The following is a 26,814-nucleotide window of genomic DNA, read 5'->3' on the forward strand; positions in this document are numbered from 1 at the left end:
TTTTTTTTACTTAATTGCCTGGTGATTTAATTACATGTAAGGATCTAAGTTATTGGAGCAATAATGGAACAGAGGACAGATTACCATAATACATTGCAATTTATTTTTGTTTCTATAATAGTAATTGTTATCCTGACAAAGGGTCTCGGCCCGAAACGTTGACATCGCTTCTCCTTATAGATGCTGCCTAGCCTGCTGCGTTCTACCAGCATTTTCTGTGTGTAATTGTTATCACTTTACAGCACTGCTTTGTGTAAAAGCAACAAGTGCTTTACATTGTGTATGTTGCTAGATTGTATCAATGCTAATTACTCCATTTTCCCCAAACATTCTTACAGTAAAGTAAGAATGTATATATATGGGAACTTATCAAATAAGGATAACTGCTAACAATTGTATTGATGATATACAAACTAGTACACTAACAGTTCACAAACATTTTTAAAGGTAATAGATTACTGTCTCTAAGATCACATTTAGGAAGGAAATGTCAATTTTATGTTCTACTTAACAGCAGATCTCAGCAGAAATATTTGTAAGGAATTACTTTATAGCCTTAACTATAGTTACATTATATATTAATTGGTACATAATTGTGAACTTATTTAGTCATTCATAAATCTCTGTATTGAAATGTTAGTTCTACTTGTTCTGGATGATGAATCAGCACATTAGAAGAAAAAGAATCACCCTTCATCCAACAGCTAGTTTGCAAAGATGGTATATTGAGGATGGAAATTTTTAGGAAGGGTTGATGATAGCTGTATTGAAATAAAGGAATGAACAGATGAGCTCGTAAGGTAATTTAGTTAAAAACTGAAAGAAGGGAGAAGGCAGCAGTTTTCATGAATTGGACTCTAGTGCACTTAGCAGAACATAGAAGTGAAACTATAGAATCAGAACATCCTGCACATGCATACTGCAACAATAGTGCACTGAATTTGATTATCATTGGAACATCTATTCTCAGTGATGTGATTCTTCAATATTGTTGGGACTCCAACCATGCAGGTGAGTTTTCCATAATATTCTTGACCAGCTTTGTAAATATTGGATAATCTTTTAAGTGCAAAGGATGAGTTGTGTGTTGTTCAGTATTCAGACCTTCTGCCCTAGATTTGTTCAACTAACCTGATGGACAATGCTGACAAATACTGGGAGGCTTTGGCATTGCTGTTAAAGATAATGGGGAAATGTCTGAGTTGACTCATGCAAAATAGTCATAACCTTACACAGATGTAAAATAAGTAATACACGTGTTTTCAAATACTTTGTCCTCATTTTGTAATGGAAGCTTGAATATTCTAAATATAATATGATTAAATGCTAATTTTCTATATTACAGTGGTCTTATGCACTTGAAAAGCCAAACACAGGAAGTGTGTTCAACATTACTTGGTCTGTTGATGGTATTCAAATCGCTGGTGCTTGTGGAAATGGTCATGTGCTTTTTGCCCATATCATAGAGCAGCGCTGGGAGTGGAAGAATTTTGAAATCACATTGACAAAGCGAAGATCAATGCAGGTATATTTCTAAAATAACAAATTCTTACAGAATGCAAATGATAGAGAATGGCATAGAAATTATTGTGTAGCTCATCATTTTTAGTTGTGACATAAACAGTTTGCAACCTAGATTTTATTGGGAATTGTGAATAACTAATACACTCAATGCACATATTGAGAGCTTTATTTCAGCATTGCTGTGTAGGTGGCACATACACGTAATGAGCATGCATGGTTGACTGCAGTTCCTGTACAACATTTAGAGGCTCCAGTGCAAAACTGAATCTTTGCTATGTAATGAACCTAAAATTGTAATCACAAAGGCTGAAACCTTTCAGTTCAAGTGATTGTTAATATGGATAAATTATGGTCAGTGCCATATGCAATACTTTCATCCTCAGTCTGCTAATCTCAATGTATTTTAATCACAAAAAACAGATGAGAGTTATCCTTGCCTTCCTTGACTTCTCATCTAGTCTGGGTTTCTGGTTGTGCTGTAAGAGCAGCATACAATATGAAGCCAAAGGTCCTTTAAAAGCCTCCAGTCGAGTTGAAGGAGGTTATAATCAGAGTCTTTAGAATATAATTCTGGTACTCAGGCTGATCAGGGAACATCCTCCAGATCTTTTCACAGGGAAAGCTTGTGTTTTTTTGTTGTTGATTACTTTTTATTCTATAAACCTTGCCTACTGCACAGGAACTGCAGCAGAAGCAGAATGAAAGGAAGAATAACAATAGGTGGCAGGGAAGTATGCAGAGCACAAGTCACTCTTGAAGAATGTTCTAAAATCTGACGCTTTTCACAGGCAGTGAGTGAGACAGTACCTGACCCAATAACAACAGACCTTGTCACTTAGAATTTTACAATACTTTGATAACCAACTTCGGCAAGTACAATCAATATTACTGGAAATCACAAGAATTTTCCATTACTCAACAAAATTATCATTTTCATTGTTACTGCCATTGTACAAACATCATGGAAATCATTTTACAGTAAAAAAAAACTTCAGGTTTTCCTATACTACATTAAAAGCAGCCAATGTGATGGGATGAGTTCTTTGTCTGACAAAGACTATAATTGATTACAGGGAGGAAGTTTTGTAAAAGGATAAGAGCACAAGACATAGGAGCAGAATTAGGCCATTCAGCCCATCAAGTCTGCTCCACCATTCCATCATGGCTGATCCTGGATCACACTCAACCTTGCCGCCTTGCCATATCCTTTGATGCCCTGACCAATCAGGAAATGATCAACTTCCACCTTAAATATACCTGCAGACCTAACCTCCACCGCGGCCTGTAGCAGAGCATTCCACAGATTTACTACTCTCTGGCTAAAAAAAAAAATCTTCCTTGCCTCTGTTCTAAAGGGTCACCCCTCAATTTTGAGGCTGTGCCCTCTAGTTCTTGATACCCCACCAGAGACCAGAGGAAGCATCCTTTTCATATCCACCTTACCCAGTCCTTTAAACATTTGGTAGGTTTCAATGAGATTCCCCCTGCATTCTTCTAAAATCCAGTGAGTACAGGCCCAAAGCTGCCAAATCCTCATATGTTCACCCTTTCATTAGATGTTGTCTAATGCTAATCACTTGTCTATACAAATACAACTCTAACTACAAGGATTTAAACTATTTCTTCATTTCTATAAATGTAGCTCTCAAAACACTTACCTCATTCTGGACAATAACTGCTAACAGAACTTTTAATTTCCTTAACCGTCCTGATGCTAAGGCTGCACTGAGTGCATTTGTTAGAAGAGCAGGAATATACAGAAGCATCCTCTTCAGCATAAAATGAAGCCTCAGTCTGTCTCACATTTAATGAGAGTGACAGTAGTTAGTGCTCTTTATGATCAGCTGTAAACTGGACTCCAGGTCATGTTGTGAAGCCTTCCATTGATTCTCTATATTGCCACTGACCCCGTATCAGCAAATGTACTAGTTATGTCAGCACAAGTAAATCAGCAGATCTGGATGAAGCTATTCATCAATAGAAGTAGAAAATACTTCACCACTAAATGATTATGTTCTATCCATGATGATCAAGACCCATCAGTGCCAGCAAATCAGAATTGTCGTGCTGATTTCCCTTTCTAGTTATTGTATTAGTGTTCCATGGAGAGCAAGTCATGAAAGCCCAAGCCAAGCAATTTATCATTAATAAGCATTCAACATTTACAATCGATATTGTTACTATTCAGCCATTCATTTGTCACTCTTGTGCATTCCTTTTGTGCCGTGTTCTAAGTGTCTTCATCTGACCCATGATTTCTAAACAGTATTCCTACTGTTGTTGATCAGAGTTGATGAAAGATTTCTCCCTTGCAGACAGACAAAACAACAGATGGTGTAAAGTGACAGTGACCAGCTTTGTCCCTAAATGGGTTAGACCACAAGACATAGGAGCAGAATTAGGCTATTTGGCCCACGATTAATGCCTTCATTCAATCCCATTTTCCTGCCTTTACTCTGTAACAATTGACGCCCTTATTAAGCAAGAACCTATTGACCTCCACTTTAAATATACCCAATGACCTGGCCTCCACAACTGCCTGTGGCAATGTATTTCAGAGATTCACCATCCTCTGGTTAAAGAAATTCCTCCTTAACTCTGTTCTAAAGGGATGTCCTTGTATTCTGAGCCTGTGCTCTCTGGTCCTAGACTACCCCGCTATAGGAAACGTCCTCTCTACATCTACTCTATCTAGGCCTTTCAGTATTCAATAAGTTTCAATTTGATCCCTCTTCATTCTTCTAAACTCCAATGAGTACAGGCTCAGAGCTATCAAATGCTCCTCATTTGTTAACCCTTTCATTCTCAGGATAGTTCTTGTGAACATCCTCTGGACTCTCTCCGATGCCAGCACATCCTTAGGTAAGGGGCCTCGCAATACTTAAAGTGCAATCTGACCAACACCTTAGAATTACATTCTTCCTTTTATATTCTAGTCCTCTTGAAATGAATACCTACTTTGCATTTGCCTTCCTTACCACCAACTCATCTTGCAAGTTTACCTTGGGGAATCCTGCATGAGGTCTCCGAAGTCCCTTTGCATTTTTGATTTCTGAATTTTCTCCCTGCTTAGAAAATAGTCAATGCCTTAATTCCTTCTACCAAAATGCATGATTGTACATTTCTCTACACTGTACTCCATTAGGTTAACTTCAATTTTACCACTTCACCGTAAGTAGCAACATTTTTAACAAACTGGCTAGAGGGAACTCATGGATTCTGCCAGGGTGGCAGCTGTGGGAAGAAGAGTGCTGATATCCATTAGGAAGGAGAGCAAGTTCTTATTTCTTGGACCCACTGAAGCTAATGCAGACTAAGGCATCTGTTTTTGTTAAATGAAATTACATTTTGCTAGAGAATTGATTACAGAGCTATGATTATAATCTCAAAACTCTTGCAAACAGATAATCCACTCTTTGATCTGCACTTGGGTAGCAGCAAGTAGAATGGTCAGCAATGATCTGAACTTTTATTCTGATACTGACACTTAAATAGCCTCTGCCTGTGTTGCAATGACAGCTGACGGATTGGCTATCAGTTGCTGCCCTTTGTTTTAGTCTGTGGCTTCAGCTGCAGTAGTGCTCTTTGTATCCTTGCCAGAGAAGTTGGTCTCCAAAGAGCTTTGAAACTTGGAACCTGAAACTTTGAACCTTGGTATTTCCTGTAGACTTGCATGGGATCTAGGCATTCAATCAAGAACTTGATATACAATGACATTGGCAGTTATGTGTCTCAAAGTCCTCATCTGAGTCTTCCAGGCTGAACTATTGGTGATCTCTATCTCTATGGCGGTAACACAGAAGTGGCCCTTTACTCCAGGTTTTCCTTCTGTCTACGCACATCCCAACCCTAAATAATACCCGTCATTCCACAAGAAGCCAGATTCTGAACTAGTGAATGGACAATGGAAACTTTGATAGCAAGCCACATTTCTTCCCTTTTGCAGAGATCAGCAGCTCATCTTTTGGAGATTATATAGGTGCCATATTCTGTGAATCTGAAACGTCAAAGGCTCAAAGTCGAGGCTGTGATGAGGGGAGGAGGCAGAGAAAAAGGTTAATAACATATGTGTTCACAGGCAGAACAGATAGTGTTTGATGACGAGAGTGAAATTTGACAGGGCTGAACATAAATAAGCATGCAGTCTGCAGTGATTTCCATCGCTCACATGGAAAGGGTCATTGCATTGTCACAAACATCTGTAATTCTAAACAAAGGTAGTGATGCCCTTGCTCTTTAATACCACAGCCACCTGTGTGTTCTAAGGTGGCTAACATGCTTAGTAATGGATCCCCAGACTCTGCCATAGGTAAGACAGGAGGTACATGAAGGCACAGTTGTTTGGTATTATGTGAGATGATGTGCTCTTCCTGCTGTTACGCTGAGGTCTTGTGTGCATTTGACAATGGGATTCAATGTTCTTGATACTATTTTGAATGTTCCTTTTTTTAAAACCGAATAGCTGTGGATTGTGGGTCAGGTGTTTCTGCAAATCATTGGGGATTCCTCTATCCACCATGCTTTTCCCTTGCCATGACATAGCTTAGAATAGAATATTTGTTTTAGGAATCCAATGTAAGGCTTGCAAATGATGCTGGCAATTCATCTAAGCTAATTGTTTATAACTCAGGCCCCTATGCAGACGATGTTGGCCTGGGGAAAGATGTAGATGTTGTTTTGTATATTCCACCAATGCATATGGTGGATTTTCCAGAGGCTGCATTGGTTGATATGTGCTTTGAGGTGCATGCTGTAGGAGGCCACATGGCAGATTTGTGCAACTGGATGAAAATGCATATGGGGGTTAGTAAGTTTGCAGATGATGCAAGGATTGGTGGTGGTGTGCATAGCGTAGAAGACTGACAAAGAATATAATGGGATATAGATTAGTTGCAGATATGGGCAGACAAATGGCAGATGGAGCTTAACCTGGCCAAATGTGAAGTGTTGCACCTTGGTAGATCAAATGCAAAGTGACAGCGCACTGTTAAAGGCAAGATCCTTAAGTGCTGAAGAGCAAAGGGTCCAAGTTCAAAACTCCCTGAAAATAGCTACACAGGTTGAGAGTCATTAAAAAGACATATGGCATTCTTGCCTTTATTATTCAAGGCAGTGAGGTCGAAAGTCAGGAAGTTATGTTGTAAATTTATGTAAATTTACCAAAGGATGATGAAGCTTTGGAGAGGGTGCAGAAAAGGTTTATCAGCTCCATTTTAAGCTCCATCTATAAATCAGGATTTTGTCTTTGCATGTGGGTTGCAAAGCATGCTCACACTTGTGCAGATTGTTGCCAGCAGTTTCATGGGAAACTAATATGTTATGAACATCAAATTTCTGATTGTGTTCAAACAGGTGCGGAATGTGTTGAATGATGCAGTAGATGTTTTAGAATTCCGCGACAGGGTGATAAAGGCCTCATTGTCACAAGGGCACTTGGTAGTTGTAACCACACTGCAATGTTATGTATATAGGTAAGTTCATTTTTCTTTGAAAATTTTCCATTGGCAAGTCTACCTGTGAAAGTACTTCTCAATTACATATCCCTTAAAGTAAATGTTCAGTGCCTATAAAAAGTATTCACCGCCCCCCCCACTTTGGTGTATTCTTTATTGTTTTACAACATTAAATCACAGTGAATTTAATTTGACTTTTTTTACACTGATCAACAGAAAAATAAAGTTTTGTGTGAAAACAGATCTCTACAAAGTGATCTAAATTAATTGCAAATATGAAACACAAAAAATTGATTGCCTAAGTATTCATCGTGTTTAATATGACATACCCAATCAAGCTAATTGGGTTAGAAGTCACATAATTAGTTAAATGGAGATCACTGTGTGCAGTCAAGGTGTTTCAATTGATTACTGTATAGTTAAAATACACCTGTATCTGGAAGGTCCAACTGCAGGTGAGTCAGTGTCCTGGCAAAAACTACAAAAACTACACCATGAGGAAAATCTGCAGATGTTGCGTGTTTTGCTTAAAGCCAAAGCTATACAGGAATGGCTTTAAAAAAAAACAAAGTTAATGTCCTGGAGTGGCTAAGTTATTGTCCAGACCTCAATCCAATTGAGAATTTGTGGCTGGACTTGGAAAGGACTGTTTACTCTCAATCCCCACACAATCTAACAGAGCTTGAGCAGCTTTGTAAAGAGGAATGGGGAAAATTTGCAGTGTCCAGATGTGCAAAGCTGAAAGAGACCTTTCCACACAGAGTCAACACTGTAATTGCTGCCAAAGGTGCATCTCCTAAATATTGACTTAAAACGAGTGAGGTAATTATGTAATCAATTACTTTGTGTTCAATAATTATAATGATTTTAGACCAATTGTAGAAACTTGTTTTCACTTTGACACAAAAGTGTCTTTTCTGTTGATCAATGTCAAAAAAGCCTAATTAAATCCACTGTGATTCAGTGTTATAAAACAATAAAACATGGCCCAAAGCTGATGTATTAAAAGATTTTTTTTATTGAATTTGCTGTGCTTTTGATTATGTTCTATTATGTATTAATATCTCTTATTTTCCCAAAACTGCTAAAGTAAACATAATGTTAATTGTGTTTAATGTACAATGTACTTTAAAGTGTCGCAGACTCTGATTTCTTTCTTAATTATATAACTTATAAAGTATACATAGTGTATTTATTTATTTTACTTCAGCACAAAGAATTGGAATACCCCACTTGTATTTGACTTGAAAGAAGGTACTGTTAGTTTAATTTTACAGGCACAGAGGTGAGTAATTGCTTTTAATCTATAAGTACTTGTGGATAGAGCTTTCATGTACATAAAGGAATTTACTGTAACTCAAATTACTTTCAATTGTGTAAAACTATTTTAAATTTAAAAGTCAATTTTGTAAAACAGTTGAAAATAGGCTATGATTTGTAATTAAGGTGTAATAAGTACTATGGAAATAATTTTAATGATTTTCTAATGTTTACTTAAGGCTACTGTCATTCTCATTTATCTCTTTAAAAGCATAATTTAATAATTAATTTTCTTCAAAACAAATTGCATTCTTTTAAATATTCAAAAATTGGCTGCATTTGAGATTGCAGGTTTTTTGGAAATTATTTTAATTAAGTTTCTCATTTCACATTACAAGATTGTGTCATGCACAATTCTAGTTATCTTAATATGCAGTTTAAAAAAGCAGTTATTTGGTGTTGCAATCTCCACAGAATCCATAAGTGAATTACTATGTGTTCTGTTGAAACGTGCTGAACTACATGGACCAAGCAATTCTGAGAACCGTGTTCAAACACACCTTAGCAAAGATTGGGAAAGCTATCACTGAATCATCGTACTCATTAGGAAATATAGCATGGCAGAGAACCTAAACAGAAAGGAGGATAAACAAAGGGAGCAATTAATAATGCATTTCAACTAGAGTTCATCATACGATAATTTAATTGTGTTTTTGACTTGGAGTAATTTGCAGTAAAATGATCATTCAAATGTTACAGTTCAAAATACCCATAACTCAACAATTTTTAATATTTCTAATTCTATTAGGTTTTCTATTTTGATATATCTTTAATTTTCAGATACTTATGTAGCATCTGTAATACTTGTTTATTTCCTCAGGCACTTTCTGCTTCTTGATGGAGCAGGAATTTATCTGTATTCTTATGAAGGCCGCCTTATTTCTTCTCCTAAGTTTCCAGGGATGAGAACTGACATACTGAGCTCTCAGACTGTTTCCCTCAGCAATGACACAATTGCAGTGAGAGATAAGACTGATGAAAAAGGTATGTAAAATATGCAGTTGTAAGAAGTAAGAGTGGCAGCCACAATAATTTGTTATTATATAGTACTGTTAACACGGCTAAATGTCTCCATACACCTCACAAAAGAGCTATTGACTCCTGGTTATTGGAGTGTAAAGCAAATGTAGTTGGTTTGGAAATCAAATTGTAATCCCAACTTGAGGCTTCATCGAGGGGAAAGATCCACTAGTATTTAGAGTATCAGCTTTGCAAGGATTTTCTATTTTTACTCATGCTACTTTTCAATAAAGAAATCAGAACACAAAAGTCACCTATTTTTCTATGTTGAACTCCAGATTGTGCAATGAATCCTATTTACTGGATCCACACGGCTTAAGACTGGATAAGGTTGTGGAATTGGAAGAAAGGTGTACAGAACATGAGAATTTTAAAATATTTTGTTGGAATGGGTGCCAGCATTGGTCAGAAACACAGGTGTACTAGGTGAATAAACCTCAATCAGGGAGTAAGTAACTGACTAGCATTTTGAATGCATGTAATGTAGGTAGGGTATGTGAAGTTAGCCTGAAAAGTATCAACAACAAAGTCCAGAAGTAACAAAGACATGAATGCTTTTAACAGATTAGCTGAAGCAGGAAAGACTTGACAATACAGGTGGCCCCCGTTTTCCGAACGTTCGCTTTACGACACCTCATTGTTACGAAAGACCTACATTAGTTACCTGTTTTCACTAACAGAAGATGTTTTCACTGTTACGAAAAAATGTAGCCAAGCTCCTCCCCCGGAACTGCATTCTAGCCAGCATTGCTTAAACACGTGCCTGTGAGCATCTGTGCTTTATGTCGATTTATTTTGTGCATCCGTTAGCAAGATGAGTTCTAAGGTATCGGAATAGTCTAAAAGAGCGCGTAAGGGTGTTACACTTAGCATAAGACTAGACATAATTAAGCGTTTCGATCATGGTGAACGAAGTAAGGACGTTGTCTGCGTGTCCACCATTCACACTATTTATATGCAGAGAGAAAGAATCTTGAAAGCTGCCGATGTTGCTGCTTGTAGCAAAGTGGTCTCTCTTAGTCGGCATCCAGTCTTCCTATGCAACAATAAATTATCTTATTTCCATTAAAAAGATGCAATACTTTAGTATCAACCAGTTATGTAAAGAAAACCTCTTGATTTCATTCTTAATTGTTGATTCTATCATTTGCTTTACAGTCAGAGGAAGTAGATTTTTAAATTCAATTTGGGTGAAGCTGCAGACCAAAAAGGTTATATTTTTGTAGTATTCCAATCGTCAGTTATTTAAATTTCCTGTCTGTTAGATTATATTTTCATTTTCCAATAAGCATTTTTCAAATATTTTGAACTGTATTATCTTCTATTTAATTCTACTTGAGGAAAACAATTTGGTTTATTAAAGTAAGCTTCACTCATGAGCTAGTTGGGTAGCATCAAGTTCTGCAGTTATGTTTTATTCTTAGAAACAAAAAAAAGATGGAAAGTGATAAGGTATATTTCCTTAAGCTTTATTTGTTTTTATTATTAAAAGATCGTGAGACTAGTCCCTGATGTCAAAGATCTAGGCCATGAGGTATAACTAGAGGTACCTTTCAACCACAAAAAGATGTAATTGGGAAGTGATTGGATTGTGGGGTTAGTCAAATCTGTATTGTGGAAGCAGAACAAATGGAAACTATGCATTATATACTGCTAATCTATTTATAGATATCTGAATTAAGACAGCCAAAAACTTTCCTCCATCTGTCTTGTATCTTTCAATTTTGCATGTATTCATTCAGGATTTTACATGAACCAAGTGTGTTCATAACATATACTTGTTAGTGCTTATGGTGAAATCTGTTTTGGATTTGGGAAAATAGATGAAGATTGATTTGAACTTCCAATAGGGAACATATGGGCTATCGACCTATTTCTGCTTCTCATGAACACAGCTAAAATAAGTATAGTTCACAGTCCATTGTTCAGTGATCCTTCGAACACATGGTTGTAGGTTTGCTCATTGATTACATTAGAATTGCCTTCAGTTTGATTTGATTAAGTTGGTGTCTGAGTCATTCTTATAAAAGTACTTCGCAAAATAGATCTGGACTGGATACAAAATGCAGCACCGGTACCCTACACATGACCACAGGCCAAGTTAAAAGTAGCCTCTGATCTTAAAAACATATTAAATTTAATAGTATCCATTTTATCAGCACCATTAAATAAACTTATTTATGTCCACATAATGCTTGCAGAGAGATTTAGACCAGTTAGAAGAGTGGGTTGAAAGATTGGCAGATGGCGTTTAATGCTGATAAGTGTGAGGTGCTATATTTTGGCAGGAATAATCCAAATAGGACATACATGGTAAATGGTAGGGCATTGAAGAATGCAGTAGAACAGAGTGATCTAGGAATAATGGTGCATAGTTCCCTCAAGGTGGAATCTCATGTGGTTAGGGTGGTGAAGAAAGCTTTTGGTATGCTGGCCTTTATAAATCAGAGCATTGAGTATAGGAGTTGGGATGTAATGTTAAAATTGTCCAAGGCATTGGTAAGGCCAAATTTAGAGTATTGTGTACAGTTCTGGTCACCGAATTATAGGAAAGATGTCAACAAAATAGAGAGAGTACAGAGGAGATTTACTAGTATGTTATCTGGGTTTCAGCACCTAAGTTACAGAGAAAGTTTAAATAAGTTAGGTCTTTATTCTTTGGAGCGTAGAAGTTTGAGGGGGGACTTGATAGAGGTATTTAAAATTATGAAGGGGATAGATAGAGTTGACGTGGATAGGCTTTTTCCATTGAGAGTAGGGGAGATTCAAACGAGACATGAGTTGAGAATTAGGGGGCAAAAGTTTAGGGGTAACACGAGGGGAATTTCTTTACTAAGAGAGTGGTAGCTATGTGGAACGAGCTTCCAGTAGAAGTGGTAGAGGCAGGTTCGATATTGTCATTTAAAGTAAAATTGGATAGCTATATGGACAGGAAAGGAATGGAGGGTTATGGGCTGAGTGCAGGTTGGTGGGAGTAAGCGTTCGGCATGGACTAGAAGGGTTGAGATGGCCTGTTTCCGTGCTGTAATTGTTATATGGTTATAATCTTCCATTGTAAGTAAATGAATTAAACAGGGTGAAAAGCAAGTATGCAGCAGATTTGGCATCCTTTTAAATATTTGTAGGATTTTTACTGTTGGAATATTTTCATACTTGCACCTTATTTGGCTCTGGGACTTTATAAGACCATTGAACTTTTTTTTCCCTTTTCTCAGCTAAAGAATAAGTTTGCATTTTGAATTCTGAGAATTATTCATGAATGGAATAAATTGGATATTACGTATCTTCTAATTGCCTTGCATCTTTTGTCTTTTTGTGTTCTCGTAGTGATTTATCTTATTGATGCACTTTCTGGAAAGCCTCTTGGTGATGGAAAACCTCTAGTTCATAAGGTATTTTGTTGTGATTTTAAAAAAATTATACATTAGGGCTTTACTCTCTATGCATAACCTTTTTCACTTAAAACTGGTTTTGTACAGGGTGCACTGGATTTTAACAAAATTAATCATTAGTGAAGAACAAAAAAATCTTTATCCTGGTTTTGTAGCTATAGTAATGCTAAAAATGTTAGCTTTTAATGTTGTTTTACTGGGAAACTAACAGTAGTCTTTGGTGTCCACTAATGCATAGTTACATGCAAAAATCAGCAAGTTGTTGTACTTGATATCTTTATTCACAGACAGTACCTGCAAATGGAAATCTTTCTGACTAATTCATATATCCTAAAAGATGCTGATTTTATTGAATGAACTACACTTGTATTTTTGATAGTATTCTGAGCCACGATTACAGCTGAACAGTCTAGTTCTGAAAAGCTAATTTTAGGTTTGAAGTCTAATTCCCTGCAAATTGTAATTTCAAATTAATATTTATTTCCAAATAATTAATATTTACTGTATTTCAGTTTTCCTTAATCCCAGCAAAATTTTCCAGGTACTGTACAGCTCCATCAATGCATCTTCTGGGACAAAGCAGCCTAGTCTACCACTGATGTGCAAAGTGTATTGTTATTACTTTTCTTGGCTGTTTAAACAGTAATCGTTAAATGTGGATTTACTATCTCAAAGAAGGACAAGGGTAGCAGATAGATGAGAACATCACAAAGTGTAATTCCCATCTAAGTTGCATATCATTTGGCTTGGAATGATATTACTGTTTTTTTTATCCTCATTCTGGAACTTCCTCTCTAAAAGTATTCTGGAAGTACTTTGCCAGAAGATCACCAGCATTATAAGATGGTGGACTGCTTATCTCTACCTTCTCAATTGCAGTTTGGAATGGGTAATAAATACTGGCCTTCTAGGGACACCCACATCCTTTAAAAGAAAGTAAAGTAAATATTAAAAACTGGAGCTTTTAACTTGCTGGGGTGCTGTCTATGAGTGTTTCAATGTGACACACAGACTGTTTGTCAACATCACAGATGAGGAGTCTAGTCAGGGTGAACATGGAAAAGAATGTTTCTGGTGGGAGAATCTAGAAATATGGTGACTGTTTTGACATTAGGAGTCACCCATTTTAGAGATATTAATTGAAACTTTCTCTGAAAAATAGTCTTTGGAATGCTGCTTATTAACAGCCAGTGGAAACAGACTTTGAATATTTTTAACATAGAGATTGATGGAGATTTAATAAGAAAGGAGTGAAATATTGTCATGAATAAACTAATCTGGCTTCCAGCTGGGTACAGGTATTGAAATGTTGTTTATAATTGATACCTCTACCCTGCTGGGAGCATGAGAAGTGTTTATTTGTCAAGTAAGCTGGGAAAGCACTAGATCCTTTTTTTTAATGTTGTCATGATTAAACAGAATGCTGAACTAAGTTTACAATAAGATCAATAATACTAAATGACTTAATAGTTAGGAGTTTGGAGGGTCCCAGAGACCTATTCTAATTTGTCTAATTTGTATGTTTGTAAAACCCCAGATATCCTTTGTTCTTTACACCAGAATCTAACTAACACTAGGCAAGGGGAAACCATTTTCATAAAGGGTACTTCCACTTTTTGAATAGCTTTCTTTAAGATCAATGGCAGTCACTATCAATCAACCATAAAATATACATCAGTGTTATAATGTATAGCAATGTTACATTGAAATATGTGTATATCACAAGGTATGCAAATCATTGAAGTAGATGTTTACTGTGAAAACTGAAAATTTACATTAAGCAACGTGCATTTTATTAAACTTATTTTGTTAATATGTAGAAATCGTATTGCAAAGCAAATCATACATATTAAGAATATCTGGGAAAAATAGCCTTTTCTTGTCACTAATTGAATAGTGTTAATTGTTTTAATATTAAAAGACAAAGAACCTAAATGAATAATGAAATTCAAAATAGTTTTGTTTCTTTCTTGCATCCTTTATTTAATCTCATCCTTCACTTTCAGTAGTTTCAAGTTCAATTTACTTAAGTGGGGATTCTATAATCTAATTAATAAAGGAGATATATAAATACATTGTCTGTGCAGATCCTATATCTTCCAGAGAGTGCCTTGTGCAATATCACAAAGCGTTATGCAAAAAGCTCTTCGAAGGTTTGTGATGAATGATGGGGCCAACTTGATTGTTCCTGATGGTAAAATCTAGGCCAAGAAATTTTATCTATCCAAGTGTTCATAAGAACATGAGATATAGGAGCAGAATTAGGTCATTCAGCCCACTGAATCTACTCAGATATTCAGTCATGGCTGCTTTTTTTTTCTCTCAACACCATTCTCCCTCCTTCTCCCCATAAACCCTTAATACTGTTGCCTATCAATCTTTCATTCACCCAGTAATTTGGCTTCCACTGCCCATGTGTGGCAATGAATTCCACAAATCTACTACTCTCTGGCTGAAGAAATACAAATGTTTGTACCTCCTCATCTCAGTTCTAAAGGGACATCCCTTTATCCTGAGGCTGTACCCTCCAGTGTGTCAATCTGCGATAATAGTATAGTCGTGGTTGTTTTGAAAAGCAAATATATTGGATTCTGGTTAATTGGGACACATCATAACCAATACATATTGGCTCAATTAAGCAGCTGCCCCAAATAGCCATGGAAGTAGTTTAGAAAGATATTTAAAAAAAAAGCCAATTTAGCTTTTAACTGAGTAAAAAATTAAATATTTAAATGAAATACCGAACAGATTATAACACGATCAATACTTTGGCAGTACTATAAAATGTGAATTAGTTCCTAATAGTTATCGATGGAGGAATTCATCCAGTGCACACTGCTGTGTTCTTTTGATTGACTAAATGAGCAAGTTCAGCACAGACACCTGGTGCAGATAATGGACTGCCTTCATACAATGTTTTTGACATTTATGTCTTCCAAATCTTAACTTTCATTGTAAATTTCAAGATGATTGTTGATACCTTCCAATTCTTAGTTCCTAACTTGTAGAAGTAGTGAAATTGTTTCATTTTCACTCCTAGTCATTTCTGGCATCTCCAAGCCTGAAAGTTTGAAATCGCAGTAAGTAAAACAGTTCCAAATTGCCTTACTGATTATTTCTCACCAACTATTAGTGACAAAAATCAAGACAAACATATGCAACTGACACTATTCAAAAAAAAATTGTTCACTTTAAGCACAGTGTTCTATCTAATGGCCACACAAGTGCATGGGACTGATGCTAGTTCCCTGTCCCAATTAAGCGACATAATTTCCCTAATAAACGAAGGGAATCCTGACTATTTTCTTAATTAGTTTTTGTTCTTTGGGAGTTGTCCCAATTGATAGCTGACTTAATTGGTTGATGGCCCAATTAATTAGGAATCTACTGTATTTAATTTGTTGTTTTCCTAATTCTGCTCCCATAGTTTGTGTGAGAGATTAACCCCGCTAGTCATTTTAAATGTTTTGTTTGTATTTTCATTTCTACTCCTCTACTTAGAGTACTCTTCTACTCCTGGCTACACTCAGTGGCCACTTTATTAGCTACCTCCTGTTCTGAGTGTATGTTTGTGGACTTTTCCTGCTGTAGTCCATCCATTTCAAGGTTTGACATGTTCTTCTGCACACTACTGCTGTGACACTTGGCTATTTGAGTTACTCTTGTCTTCCTGTCAGCTTGAACAAGTTTGGCCATTCTCCTTTGACTTCTCTCATTAATAAGACACACAAAATGCTGGAGGAACTCAGCTGGCCTGACAGCATCTATGGAAAAGAGTAAATAGTCAATGTTTCAGGCTGAAACCCTTTTTCAAGATGAAAAAGAGGGGAGAAGTCAAAGTAGGAAGGTAGGGGAAATGGGAGGAAGAAGTACAAGGCGGCAGGTGATAGGTGAAACTGGGAGGGGAGGGATGAACTAAAGAGCTGGGAAGTTGATTGGTGAAAGAGATATAGGGCTGGAGAAGGTGGAATCTGATAGGAGGGTACAGAAGGCCATGGAAGAAAGGGAAGGGCAAGGACCAATAGAGGGAGGTGATGGGCAGGTAAGGAGATAAGATGAGAAAGAGGAATGGTGAAGGTGGAGGAGCAATTACTGGAAGTTTGGGAAATCGATGTTCATGCTATCAGGTAGGAGGCTACCCAGATGTAATAAAAGATGTTGCTCCTCCATACTTACCGCAGTAGAGAAGGCCGTGGACTGGCATGTCAGAATGGGAATTGAAACTGAAATGGATGGCTACAGGAATAACCTGCTTTTTACTGGCAGACAAAGTGTAGGTACTCAGTGAAGTGGTGTCCCAATCTACGTCAGGTCTCACCGAAATACAGGAGGCCACACCGGGAGCTCTGGATACAGTGGGTAACCCCAACAGATTCTCAAGTGATGTGTCGCCTCAACTGGAAGGAATGTTTGGGGCCCTGAATGGCAGTGAGGGGCAAGTGTGACACTTGTTCCACTTGCAAGGGTGAGTACTAGGAGGAAGATTAGAAGGGAGGGACGAGTGGACAAGGATGTTGCATAGGGAGCAGAAAGTGGGGGTGGGGGAGAAGATGTGCTTGATGGTGGGATCCCATTGGAGATGGTGGAAATTACAGAGAATTGTGTGCTAGACACAGAGGTTGGTGGGGTGGTAGGTGAGGACAAGAAAAATTCTATCTCTGTAAGACAATGGGAAGCTGGGTGAGGGAGATGTACACGAAATGGAAGAGATGCTGGTAAAGGTAGCATTGATGGTGGAGGAAGGGAAGACCTTTCTTTGAAGAAGGAGGGCATCTCATTAGTTCTGGAAATGAGAAGACTTGTCCTGAGAGCAGATGTGGCAGAGATGGAGGAACTAAGGAAAAAGGGATGGCATTTTTACAAGTGACAGGGTGGGAAGAGGCATCGTCCTGGTAGCTGAGAGAATCAGTGGGTTTATAAAAGATATCAATAGATAGACTATCTCAAGAGGTAGACAGAGAGATCAAGAAAGGGGAAGGAGCTTTTGGAAATGGACCAAGTACATTTGAGGGCAGGGTGAATGTTGGAAGCAAGGTTGATGAAGTCAATGAGCTCCACATGGATGCAAGGAGCAGCACCAATGCAGTTGTCGATGTAGTGTAGAAGGGGGTGGAGGGGAATTGGTTGGGCCTGTTGTCCAGAAAGATGAAGAGAGCTTTAAAGCTCTCCTGATGGGACCTCTCATCTACTGCCATCTGGGTAGCCTCTAACCTGATGACATGAATGTCAGTTTTCCTCCCTCTTGTGCTCCTCCCTCTTCCCGTTCTGCCATGGTCCTCTATCCTTTCCCTAAGATTACCCCTGCTCCAGTCCTTTACTTCTTTCATCAATCAACTTCCAAGCTCTTTTCTTCACCCCTCCCCCAGTTTCACCTTCACTTGTAACCTTGTACTACTTCCTCCCCTCCCCCACCTTCTTACTCTGACTCCTCCCCTTCCTTTCCAGTCCTGAAGAAGGGCCTTGACCTGAAGCATCAACTGCTCACTCTTTCCATAGATGCTGCCTGGCCTGCTGAGTTCCTCCAGCATATTGTGTGTGTGTTGCTTTGGATCTCCAGCATCTGCAGATTTTCTCTTGTTTGTCTCTCATTAATGAGGTGTTTTTGCCCACAGAACTGCCATTCACTAGATGTTTGTTTTGTTTATTACACCATTCTCTGTAAACTCTGGAAACTGTTATGTGTGAATATCCCAGGAAATCTTCAGTGCTTTTGAGATGCTCAAACCACCCCATATGGCGCTGTCAATCATTCCATGATTAAAGTCACATAGATCACATTTCTTCACCGTTCTGATGTTTGGACTAAGCAACAATTGAACCTCTTGACCATGTCTCCATGTATCTAAGCATTGAGTTGCTGCCACATGATTGGCTGATTAGAAGCAACAATCAAGTGCACAGGTGTACCCAATAACGTAGCCACTGAACGTATTATTTACAGGTATCCCACAACTGTGTTTAGCCTTGATAACAGCTGTAGTTCAGCCAGATACACGCAGGTGACTAATTCCCATTGTAACATCTGTCACCCGTGCTTTTGAAATAACTTTGTCATAATTTAAAGGTGATGTTTAAAAGAACAGATGAATTTTCATAATGGCCAGAGCCCTTGCAACCCCTTTACCTATAAGTTGATTCCCTGTGTGGCTAAATTGATTGCTGACTTCTACATCCAGTTGATTCCCATTGAACTTATGAAATTGCTGGAATTTCCTCAGGTCTCCATCTGTTATCTTAATGTGGGTATATGTATGTATATTTTGTTTTCCGCATAGTATGTAATTTCTAAAAGATCCAACATTATTACTAATTAATAACATGGAGCAGAGGAAGATAGTAAATGTGGTGGAGCAAAGGATGTTGGGACTGGTGAGGGTGGAGTGCCACGGGAGGGGTGTGGGATTGGTGGCAGAGGAGTGCCAGGGGCACAGATGCAAACACACCCAGCCCTCGGACACCAGGCAAGGCAATGTGATTCCAAATAGTTGGTTTATTGGTCATTACAGAATGTCTCACAGTTGCTTCCTGCTCTCTCCCCTCTCCTTACCCCATTCCCACTCTCAGTCCACAATAGAGACCTCACGTCAGAATCCGTTTTAGTATCATTAGCATATGACATGAAATTTATTGTTATGCAGCAGTGGATTTAATTTGGTTTTTTTGACTGATCAACAAAAAAAAGACGTCTTTGTATCAAAGTGAAAACAGATCTCTACAAAGTGACCTAAATTATTGACAAATATAAAACAAAATAATTGATGCTTAAGTATTCATTCCCTTCGTCAGCATTTAGTAGACGCACCTTTGGCAGCAATTACAGACTTGAGTCTGTGTGGGTAGGTCTCTATCAGTTTGCACATCTGGACATTGCAATTATTACCCATTCTTCGTTATAAAACTACTCAAGCTCCGTCAGATTGTGTGGGGATCGAGGGTGAATACCCCTTTCCAAGTCCAGCCACAAATTCTCAATTGGATTGAGGTCTGATTTGGCCATGCCAGCACATTTGTTGTTTTTAAGCTATTCCTATGTAGCTTTGGATTTGTGCTTGGGGTCATTGTCTATCTGAAAAACAAATCTTCTACCACGTTGCAGTTCTCTTGCAGACTTCATCAGGTTTTCCTCCAGGATTTCCCTTTATTTTGCTGTATTCATTTTACCCTCTACCTTCACAAGCCTTCCAGGGCCTGCTGCAGTGAAGCATCCCCACAGCATGATGCGGCCACCAGCATGCTTCACAGTAGGGATGGTATGTTTTTGATGATGTGTGTTTGGCTTATGGCAAACGTACCATTTTCACCTGATGGCCAAAAAGTTCAATATTGGTTTCATCAGACTGTAGAACTTTCAACCAGCTGACTTCAGAGTCTTCCACATGTTTTATGGCAAACTCTAGCCAAGATTTCACATGAAACTTTTCAGAAGTGTCTTTCTTTTTGCATTTTTCAATAAAGCTATGACTGGTAGAGCACCCAGGCAGCAGTTGTTGTATGCACAGTTTCTCCCATCTCAGCCACTGAAGCTTATATCTCTTCCAGAGTTGACATAGATCTCTTTAATGGCTTCCCTCACTAGTCCTCTCCTTTTGTGGTCACTCAGTTTTTGAGGACAGTCTGCTCTAGGCAGATTTAAGGCTGTGCCATTTTCTTTCCATTCCTTGATGATTGATTTAACTCTACTCCAAAGGATATTTAATGACTTGGAAATTTTCTTGTATCCATATCCTGACTTGTACTTTTCAATATCCTTTTCGCGGAGTTGCTTGGAGTGTTCTTTTGTCTTCATGGTGTAGTTTTTGTCAGGATACTGACTCACCAGCAGTTGGACCTTCCAGGTGTAGTTTTGCTACCATCAATTGAAACAACTTGACTGCATACACGTCTCCAAAAATAGATATCTATTTAACTAATTATGTTACTTCTAAAACCAATTGGCTTCACCAGGGATGATTTGGTGTCTCATATTAAAAGGGGTGAGTACTTATGCAATCAATTGCTTTCTGTTTTATATTTGTAATGAATTTAGATTAGTTTGTAGAGATCTGTTTTCACTTTAACACAAAAGAGTCTTTTTCTGTTGAATAGTGTCAAAAACGCCAAATTATTTCCACTGTGATTCAATGTTGTAAAACAATAAAACATGATAACTTCCTGGTGAGGGGTGGGGTGAATACTTTTTATAGGCACTATAAGTAGTCCTGAAAAGTAATCAGTTAGTGTTCATGGGTTCAATGTCAATTCAGAAATCTAATGGCAGAAGGGAAGAAGCTGCTGTTCCTGATTCACTGAATGTGTGCCTTCAGGCTCCTGTACCTGCTCCCTGATGGTAACAATGATAAGAGGGCTTATCCTGGGTGATGGGGGTCCTTAATAATCCATGCCCTGGATGCTGGGGAGGCTAGTGTCCACAATGGAGCTGACTGAGTTTGCAACTTTCTGCAGCTTATTTCGATCCTGTGCAATGACCATTCCACCCCCTGCCTCCACCATACCGGACGGTGTGCAGCCAGTTGCAATGATCTCCATGGTATATAGATGGAAATTTTCATGTGTCTTTAGTGACATACAAAAACTCCTAAGTCCTAATGAAATATAGCCGGTGTCATGCTTTCTTTGTAACTGCATCAGTATGTTAGGCCCAGGATAGATTCTCAGAGATGTTGGCACCCAGGAACTTGAAACTGAATGGAAATAAACTGATTAACTGAAACAGAATTGGGTGTAAAAGGAATCAGACAGAGCAAAGGACAACCAAACTGAAAGGTAAGGGTGTGGCAGATTTAACAGTTCAACCTTCAAATCAACAATTGTTACACCATGGCAAGAGCGGGCACAGCAACAAGACATGAGGTGGTTATCCTGCATCAGCAAGGTCTCTCCCAAACAGTGATTTTACAGCAGAGAGGAATTTCAAGATGTGTTGTCCAAACTCATCTGAAGAAGCACAAAGAAACAGGCAAGGTTGAGGAATAGAAACACATTGATTAGCCACAGCAATTGAATGCAGCAGACAGGAGATGCATCAAACTGACATCGCTTCTAAGTCGGAAGAAGTCCAGAACTGCTGTCAGCTCTGGCCTCAGAAAAAACACTGGAACCCAAGTACACCCCTCTACAGTCCAGAGAAGTCCTGTCAGAAATGATTTTATGGAAGAGTTGCTGTCAAAAAGCCATTCCTCTGAAGTGGAAACAAAGCAAGAGACTCACCTCTGCACAGAAACACAAGGACCGGGGTGCTGAACAATGGCAGCAAGTGCTCTGGACTGACAGGTCAAAATTTGCCATTTTTTGGCTCAGACAGGAGACATTTTGTCCATAGAAACGGTGTAGAGTGCAACATAGATGAATGTCTGTAGCCAACTGTGAAGTATGGCAAAGATTTCCTGCAGGTTTTGGGCTGCATTTCTGCAGAGCAAGTTGGTGTTCTGGTCAGAATTAATGGAATCCTCAATGCTAAGAAGTGCAAGCAGATTCTCATCTGTCACGCAATACCGATTGGTCTGATGAGACCCAATTTCAGCAGGACCATGACCCCAAACACATGGCCAAGGTCATAAAGAACTATTTTCAGTGAAAAGAAAAACAGTCCTGCAACAGACTGTAAGGCCTGCAAGAGCCCTGAAATCAACATCTTCAATGCTATCTGGAGAGACAGAAGGAAGTGAGACAGCCAAAGATGCTTGGAACAACCTACCAATTCTTATAAAACTGCATGACAGTATACCTAAGACCTCTGATGCAGTTTTAAAGGCAAAGGGTGGTCACAGCAAATATTGATTTGATTTAGCTTTTTACTGCTCTTTAGAATTTTTTGATATTTTGAAGTTTACCATTTCATTATTTTTGAAGCACCTTTGCTTTACTGATTTTTTTTTACATGTGCTTAAGACTTTTGCACAGTACTGTGTAATCACAATGAAGGCACAGTAGCACCTCTTACTATAAGACGTAGGAGCTGGATTAGGCTGTTCAGCCCATTGAGTTTGCTCCACCATTGCATTATAGCTGATTTAGGATCACAATCAACCCCATACACCTACCTTAGAACGTAAGAAATAGGAGCAGGAGCAGGAGCAGGCCATCCAGCCCATTGAGCCTGCCCTGCCATTCAATAAGATCACGACTGATCTGTCCGTAAACTCAGCTCCATCTACATGTTTTTTCCCCCATAACCCTTAATTCCCCTACTATGTAAAAACCTATCTTAACTGTATCTTAAGTATATTTAGTGAAGAAGCCTCAATTGCTTCCCTGGGCAGAGAATTCCACAGATTCACCACTGTCTGGGAAAAACAGTTTCTCCTCATCTCCATCCTAAATCTTCTCCCCTGAATCTTGAGGCAATGCCCCCTAGTTCTAATCTCACCTACCAATGAAAATAACTTTACTACTTCTATCTTATCTATCCCTTCTCACCATCTCCTTTGACGCCCTGACCAATCAGGAGACAATCAGCTTCCGCCTTAAATATATCCCCACTGCAGTCTGTGGCAGAGTATTCCACAGATTTGCTATTCTCTAGCTAAAAAAAGCTCCTCCTTATCTCTGTTCTGAAAGGTTGCTCCTAAATTTTGAGGCTGTGCCTTCTAGTTCTGGATGCTCCCAACACAGGAAGCATGGGAAATATCCTCCCTACATCCACCCTATTTAGTCCTTTCAAAATTCAGTAGGTTTCAATGAGATTCCCTCCCCACCCCCACCCCCCCAGTGTTCTTCTAAATTCTAGGGAGAACTGGCCTAAAGCTGCCAAACATTCCTCATATGTTAACAACCCATCCTTTCTGAGATATGGGGCTCAAAACTGTTGACGATATTCTAAGTACGGCCTGGTTAGTGTCTTGTAAAGCCTCAGCATTATCTCCTTGAAATAAATGCCAACATTGCATTTGCCTTCTTTACCACAGACTCAACCTGTAAATTAACCTTCTAGGAGTCTTGCACGAGGCCTCCTAAGTCCCTCTGCACCTCTGATGTTTGAACCTTCTCCCCATTTAGATAATAGTCCACACTATTGTTCCTTTTGGCAAAATGCTTTATGGTACATTTCCCAGCACTGCATTTCATCTGCCATATTTTTGCCCTTTTTCCAATTTGTCTAACTCCTGCATTGCTTCCTCAGCACTACCTACCCCTCAACCCATCTTCGCATCATCTGCAAAATTTGCCACAAAGCTATCAATTCCATTATTTAGATCATTGACAAACAATGTGAAAACTAGCAGTTTCAAATTGACACCTCAGAAACACCACTGGTCACTGGCAACCATAAAATATCCCCTTTATTCCCACTCATTGCCTCCTGCCTGTCAGCCATTCCTCTTTCCATGCCAGTATCTGTCTTGTAACACCATAGGATTTTACCTTATTAGGCAGCCTTAAGTATGACAGCTTATCAAATGCCTTCTGAAAATCCAAGTAAATTACATCCACTGCCTCTCCTTAGTCCACTCTACTTGTTACTTCCTTGAAGAACTCTAACAGATTTGTCAGATAAGATTTCCCTTCACAGAAACCATGCTGACTTTGATTTATTTTATCATTAGTCTCCAAAAATCCCAAGACCTCATCCTTAATGATGGACTCCAACACTTTCCCAGCCACTGAGGTTAGGCTAACTAGCCTATAATTTACTTCCTTTTGCCTTGTTCCCTTCTTAAAGAATGAAGTGACACTTATAATTTTCCATTCCTCTGGGACCATGCCAGAATTAAGTAATTCTTGAAAGATCATGACCAATGCATCCATTATTTCTTCCGCAACCTCTTTCAGGACTCTGGGTTGTAGTCCATCTGGTTCAGGTGACTAATCCACCTTAAGACCTTTTAAGTTTGCCTAGATTTTTTGCTTTGTACAGCAAGGGCACTCACTCATGTTTTGTGACACTCATGGACCTCTGGCACACTGCTAGTGTCTTCCACAGTGAATACTGATGCAAAGCACTCATTAAGCCATTTCTTTGTCCCCCATTACTACCTCATCAGCATCATTTTTCAGTGGTTCAATATCAACTCTCAACCCACTCTTACATGTTATATAACTGAAATAAACTTTTAGTATCCTGCTTTATATTGTTGGCTAGAATGCACTCTTATTTCATCTTTTCCCTTTTTATAGTTTTTCAGTTGTCTTTTGTTGGATTTTAAAAGCTTTCCAGTCATCCAAATTCCCACGCGCTTTTGCTACATTATATGTCCTTACCTTGGCTTTTAGGCAGTTTTTAACTTCCCATGTCAGCCACGGTTGTCCAGCCCTGCCATTTATGAACAACTTCGGGCCGAAACATCGACAGTACTCTTTTCTAGATGCTGCCTGGTCTGTGGGGTTCCGCCAGCATTTTGTGTGTGTTGCTTAGGATTTTTACATTCAGCTGTGAAGACAAATAGTATCTCAATTTATTATTCCCTGAAACTGGTATATTTCTTCATTGCTGTCATGTTGGCCCAAATTTTATGTAAAACTTTAAAGAGCTCCAAAAAATAAATTATCTTTATTTTGCATATTTTAAAAGATTTAAGTGGTAGTGATAACACTACCAAGGGTATTGTCATAATAATACAAACCGATCAGCCTGAACTGAATTCAAAAATGAATTCAAAGATTTAAGTTTGAAATATCTTGTAAACCAGCATGAGTTAATGATTAATTTGTTTCGAACTTGCACTCTCCGACCTCTATTGACAGTTTCTGTTTATCATCAACTCTCACTGTTTAAACAAAAGGACAGAAAAATAGGAAAATGCTAAAAGTTAGTGATGAATCTTTCAAATCCATTTTGGAGATGATATCAACTTTGGAAAGGTTTGCTTCTGGCTGAAAACCAAATCTGAAGGCCCATTTTTCTGACCTTTTGAGGCTAACTAGCATGAAGATTGACAAAGACAACTATTTTGCACATTTTAGAGTCAAAGTAATTTTTTTATAATGGGATGTTATTTATGTATGAGGAAGTTGAAGAGACTGATCTGCTGCACTCTAGTGGTTAAATAAAAAAGAAGAAAATTTCTGCCTTTGAGGCTCGCTGCTAGCTTAAGAAAATACACCTTTTTTCAAGTTCAATCATTCTGATGTTTCTGTAAACTCGATCTGTTTTTACACTTGCCCCATTTTCAACTCCAGGGTGTCTTGCATCATTATCCCTTCTAAGATTCCTGTTCTTTTGCTAACACTGAACCATGATTCTAGTGGTACAAAAGATTTGACACCTGAGGGCCAAAAAGATTTGGCACCTGAGGGCCACATTTTCACATAAATTTAACACTCGTGCCTATATTTGTTCTTATTCACTTAATTTTCTTATTGCTTTTTCCTCTCTTCTTAAGAAACATTGTAATCTAACTTTCTTGGTTCTGATAGAAGGTAAGCAGTATGAAGTATTAATTCAGTGGATGCTGCCTGACCTATCAAGTATTAACAGTATTTTCCACACTTATGTGTTGTCTGTATCTGGTTTTCTATTATCCAATTTATAGAACTAATTTTAAGCAAGGGGGCATTAATAATTTTAACTGTGCACATACCAGTCAGTCTATGATAATTACAAAATAAATTGTACATCTATTACCTATGTTGTACATGAAATGTCTTTCAAAGAGCATGATTTAATTCCATGTTTGCGTTTAGTTTGCAGACATCTCATCTTTTAAAATCTACAATGAGATTGAAGCTTCAGGGTCATAAAAGAAATGTCAAAAGCAAGTGATTGAAATAATTCCTTTAACAGAATTTCAAAGAATAATTCACTCGCTAGGATTCACAACTTAACTTGCAAATCAAAAGTATATGTCATTTTTCTAAGGATGGTATTCAGAAATATTCCTAAACAGTGGGATTCTGAACTTCAAAGAAAAAAGTTTAATGCTGGATTAGTATTACCGCTTTATTGATGGTCAGTGCAAATCTTGGTGGGCTGGGGTGATGGACATGTTTCCTTGCTGTGGCTTTCTATGGCACTGTTCAGTAATTTGTTATTTGTTGGGTACATCTTTTGCATCTATTAAGATCCATTAAATAGCAGTGAGGTGATGAAATAGCTGGGGGGTTTTTCAATAATGTTTGAGGGCACATTTGCTGGGACATTGATATCACCTTTCATTAAAATAGCAGAG

At 38.3% G+C, this 26,814-nt stretch overlaps 1 protein-coding gene across 3 annotated transcripts in view; it reads left to right on the top strand.

The window, feature by feature from the left end:
- Positions 1–26,814, top strand: part of ift80 (intraflagellar transport 80 homolog (Chlamydomonas)) — a 233,645-nt gene that overhangs the window by 160,622 nt on the left and 46,209 nt on the right. For all 3 annotated transcript variants that reach the window (XM_059947169.1, XM_059947177.1, XM_059947185.1), the window contains 5 exons: positions 1,346–1,525; positions 6,877–6,995; positions 8,188–8,262; positions 9,118–9,281; positions 12,645–12,709. In XM_059947169.1, coding sequence (XP_059803152.1) covers positions 1,346–1,525; positions 6,877–6,995; positions 8,188–8,262; positions 9,118–9,281; positions 12,645–12,709 — 603 coding nt within the window. The remainder of the gene's footprint in view (positions 1–1,345; positions 1,526–6,876; positions 6,996–8,187; positions 8,263–9,117; positions 9,282–12,644; positions 12,710–26,814) is intronic.

Source organism: Hypanus sabinus, chromosome 2 (assembly GCF_030144855.1).
Source record: "Hypanus sabinus isolate sHypSab1 chromosome 2, sHypSab1.hap1, whole genome shotgun sequence".
Taxonomy (NCBI): domain Eukaryota; kingdom Metazoa; phylum Chordata; class Chondrichthyes; order Myliobatiformes; family Dasyatidae; genus Hypanus; species Hypanus sabinus.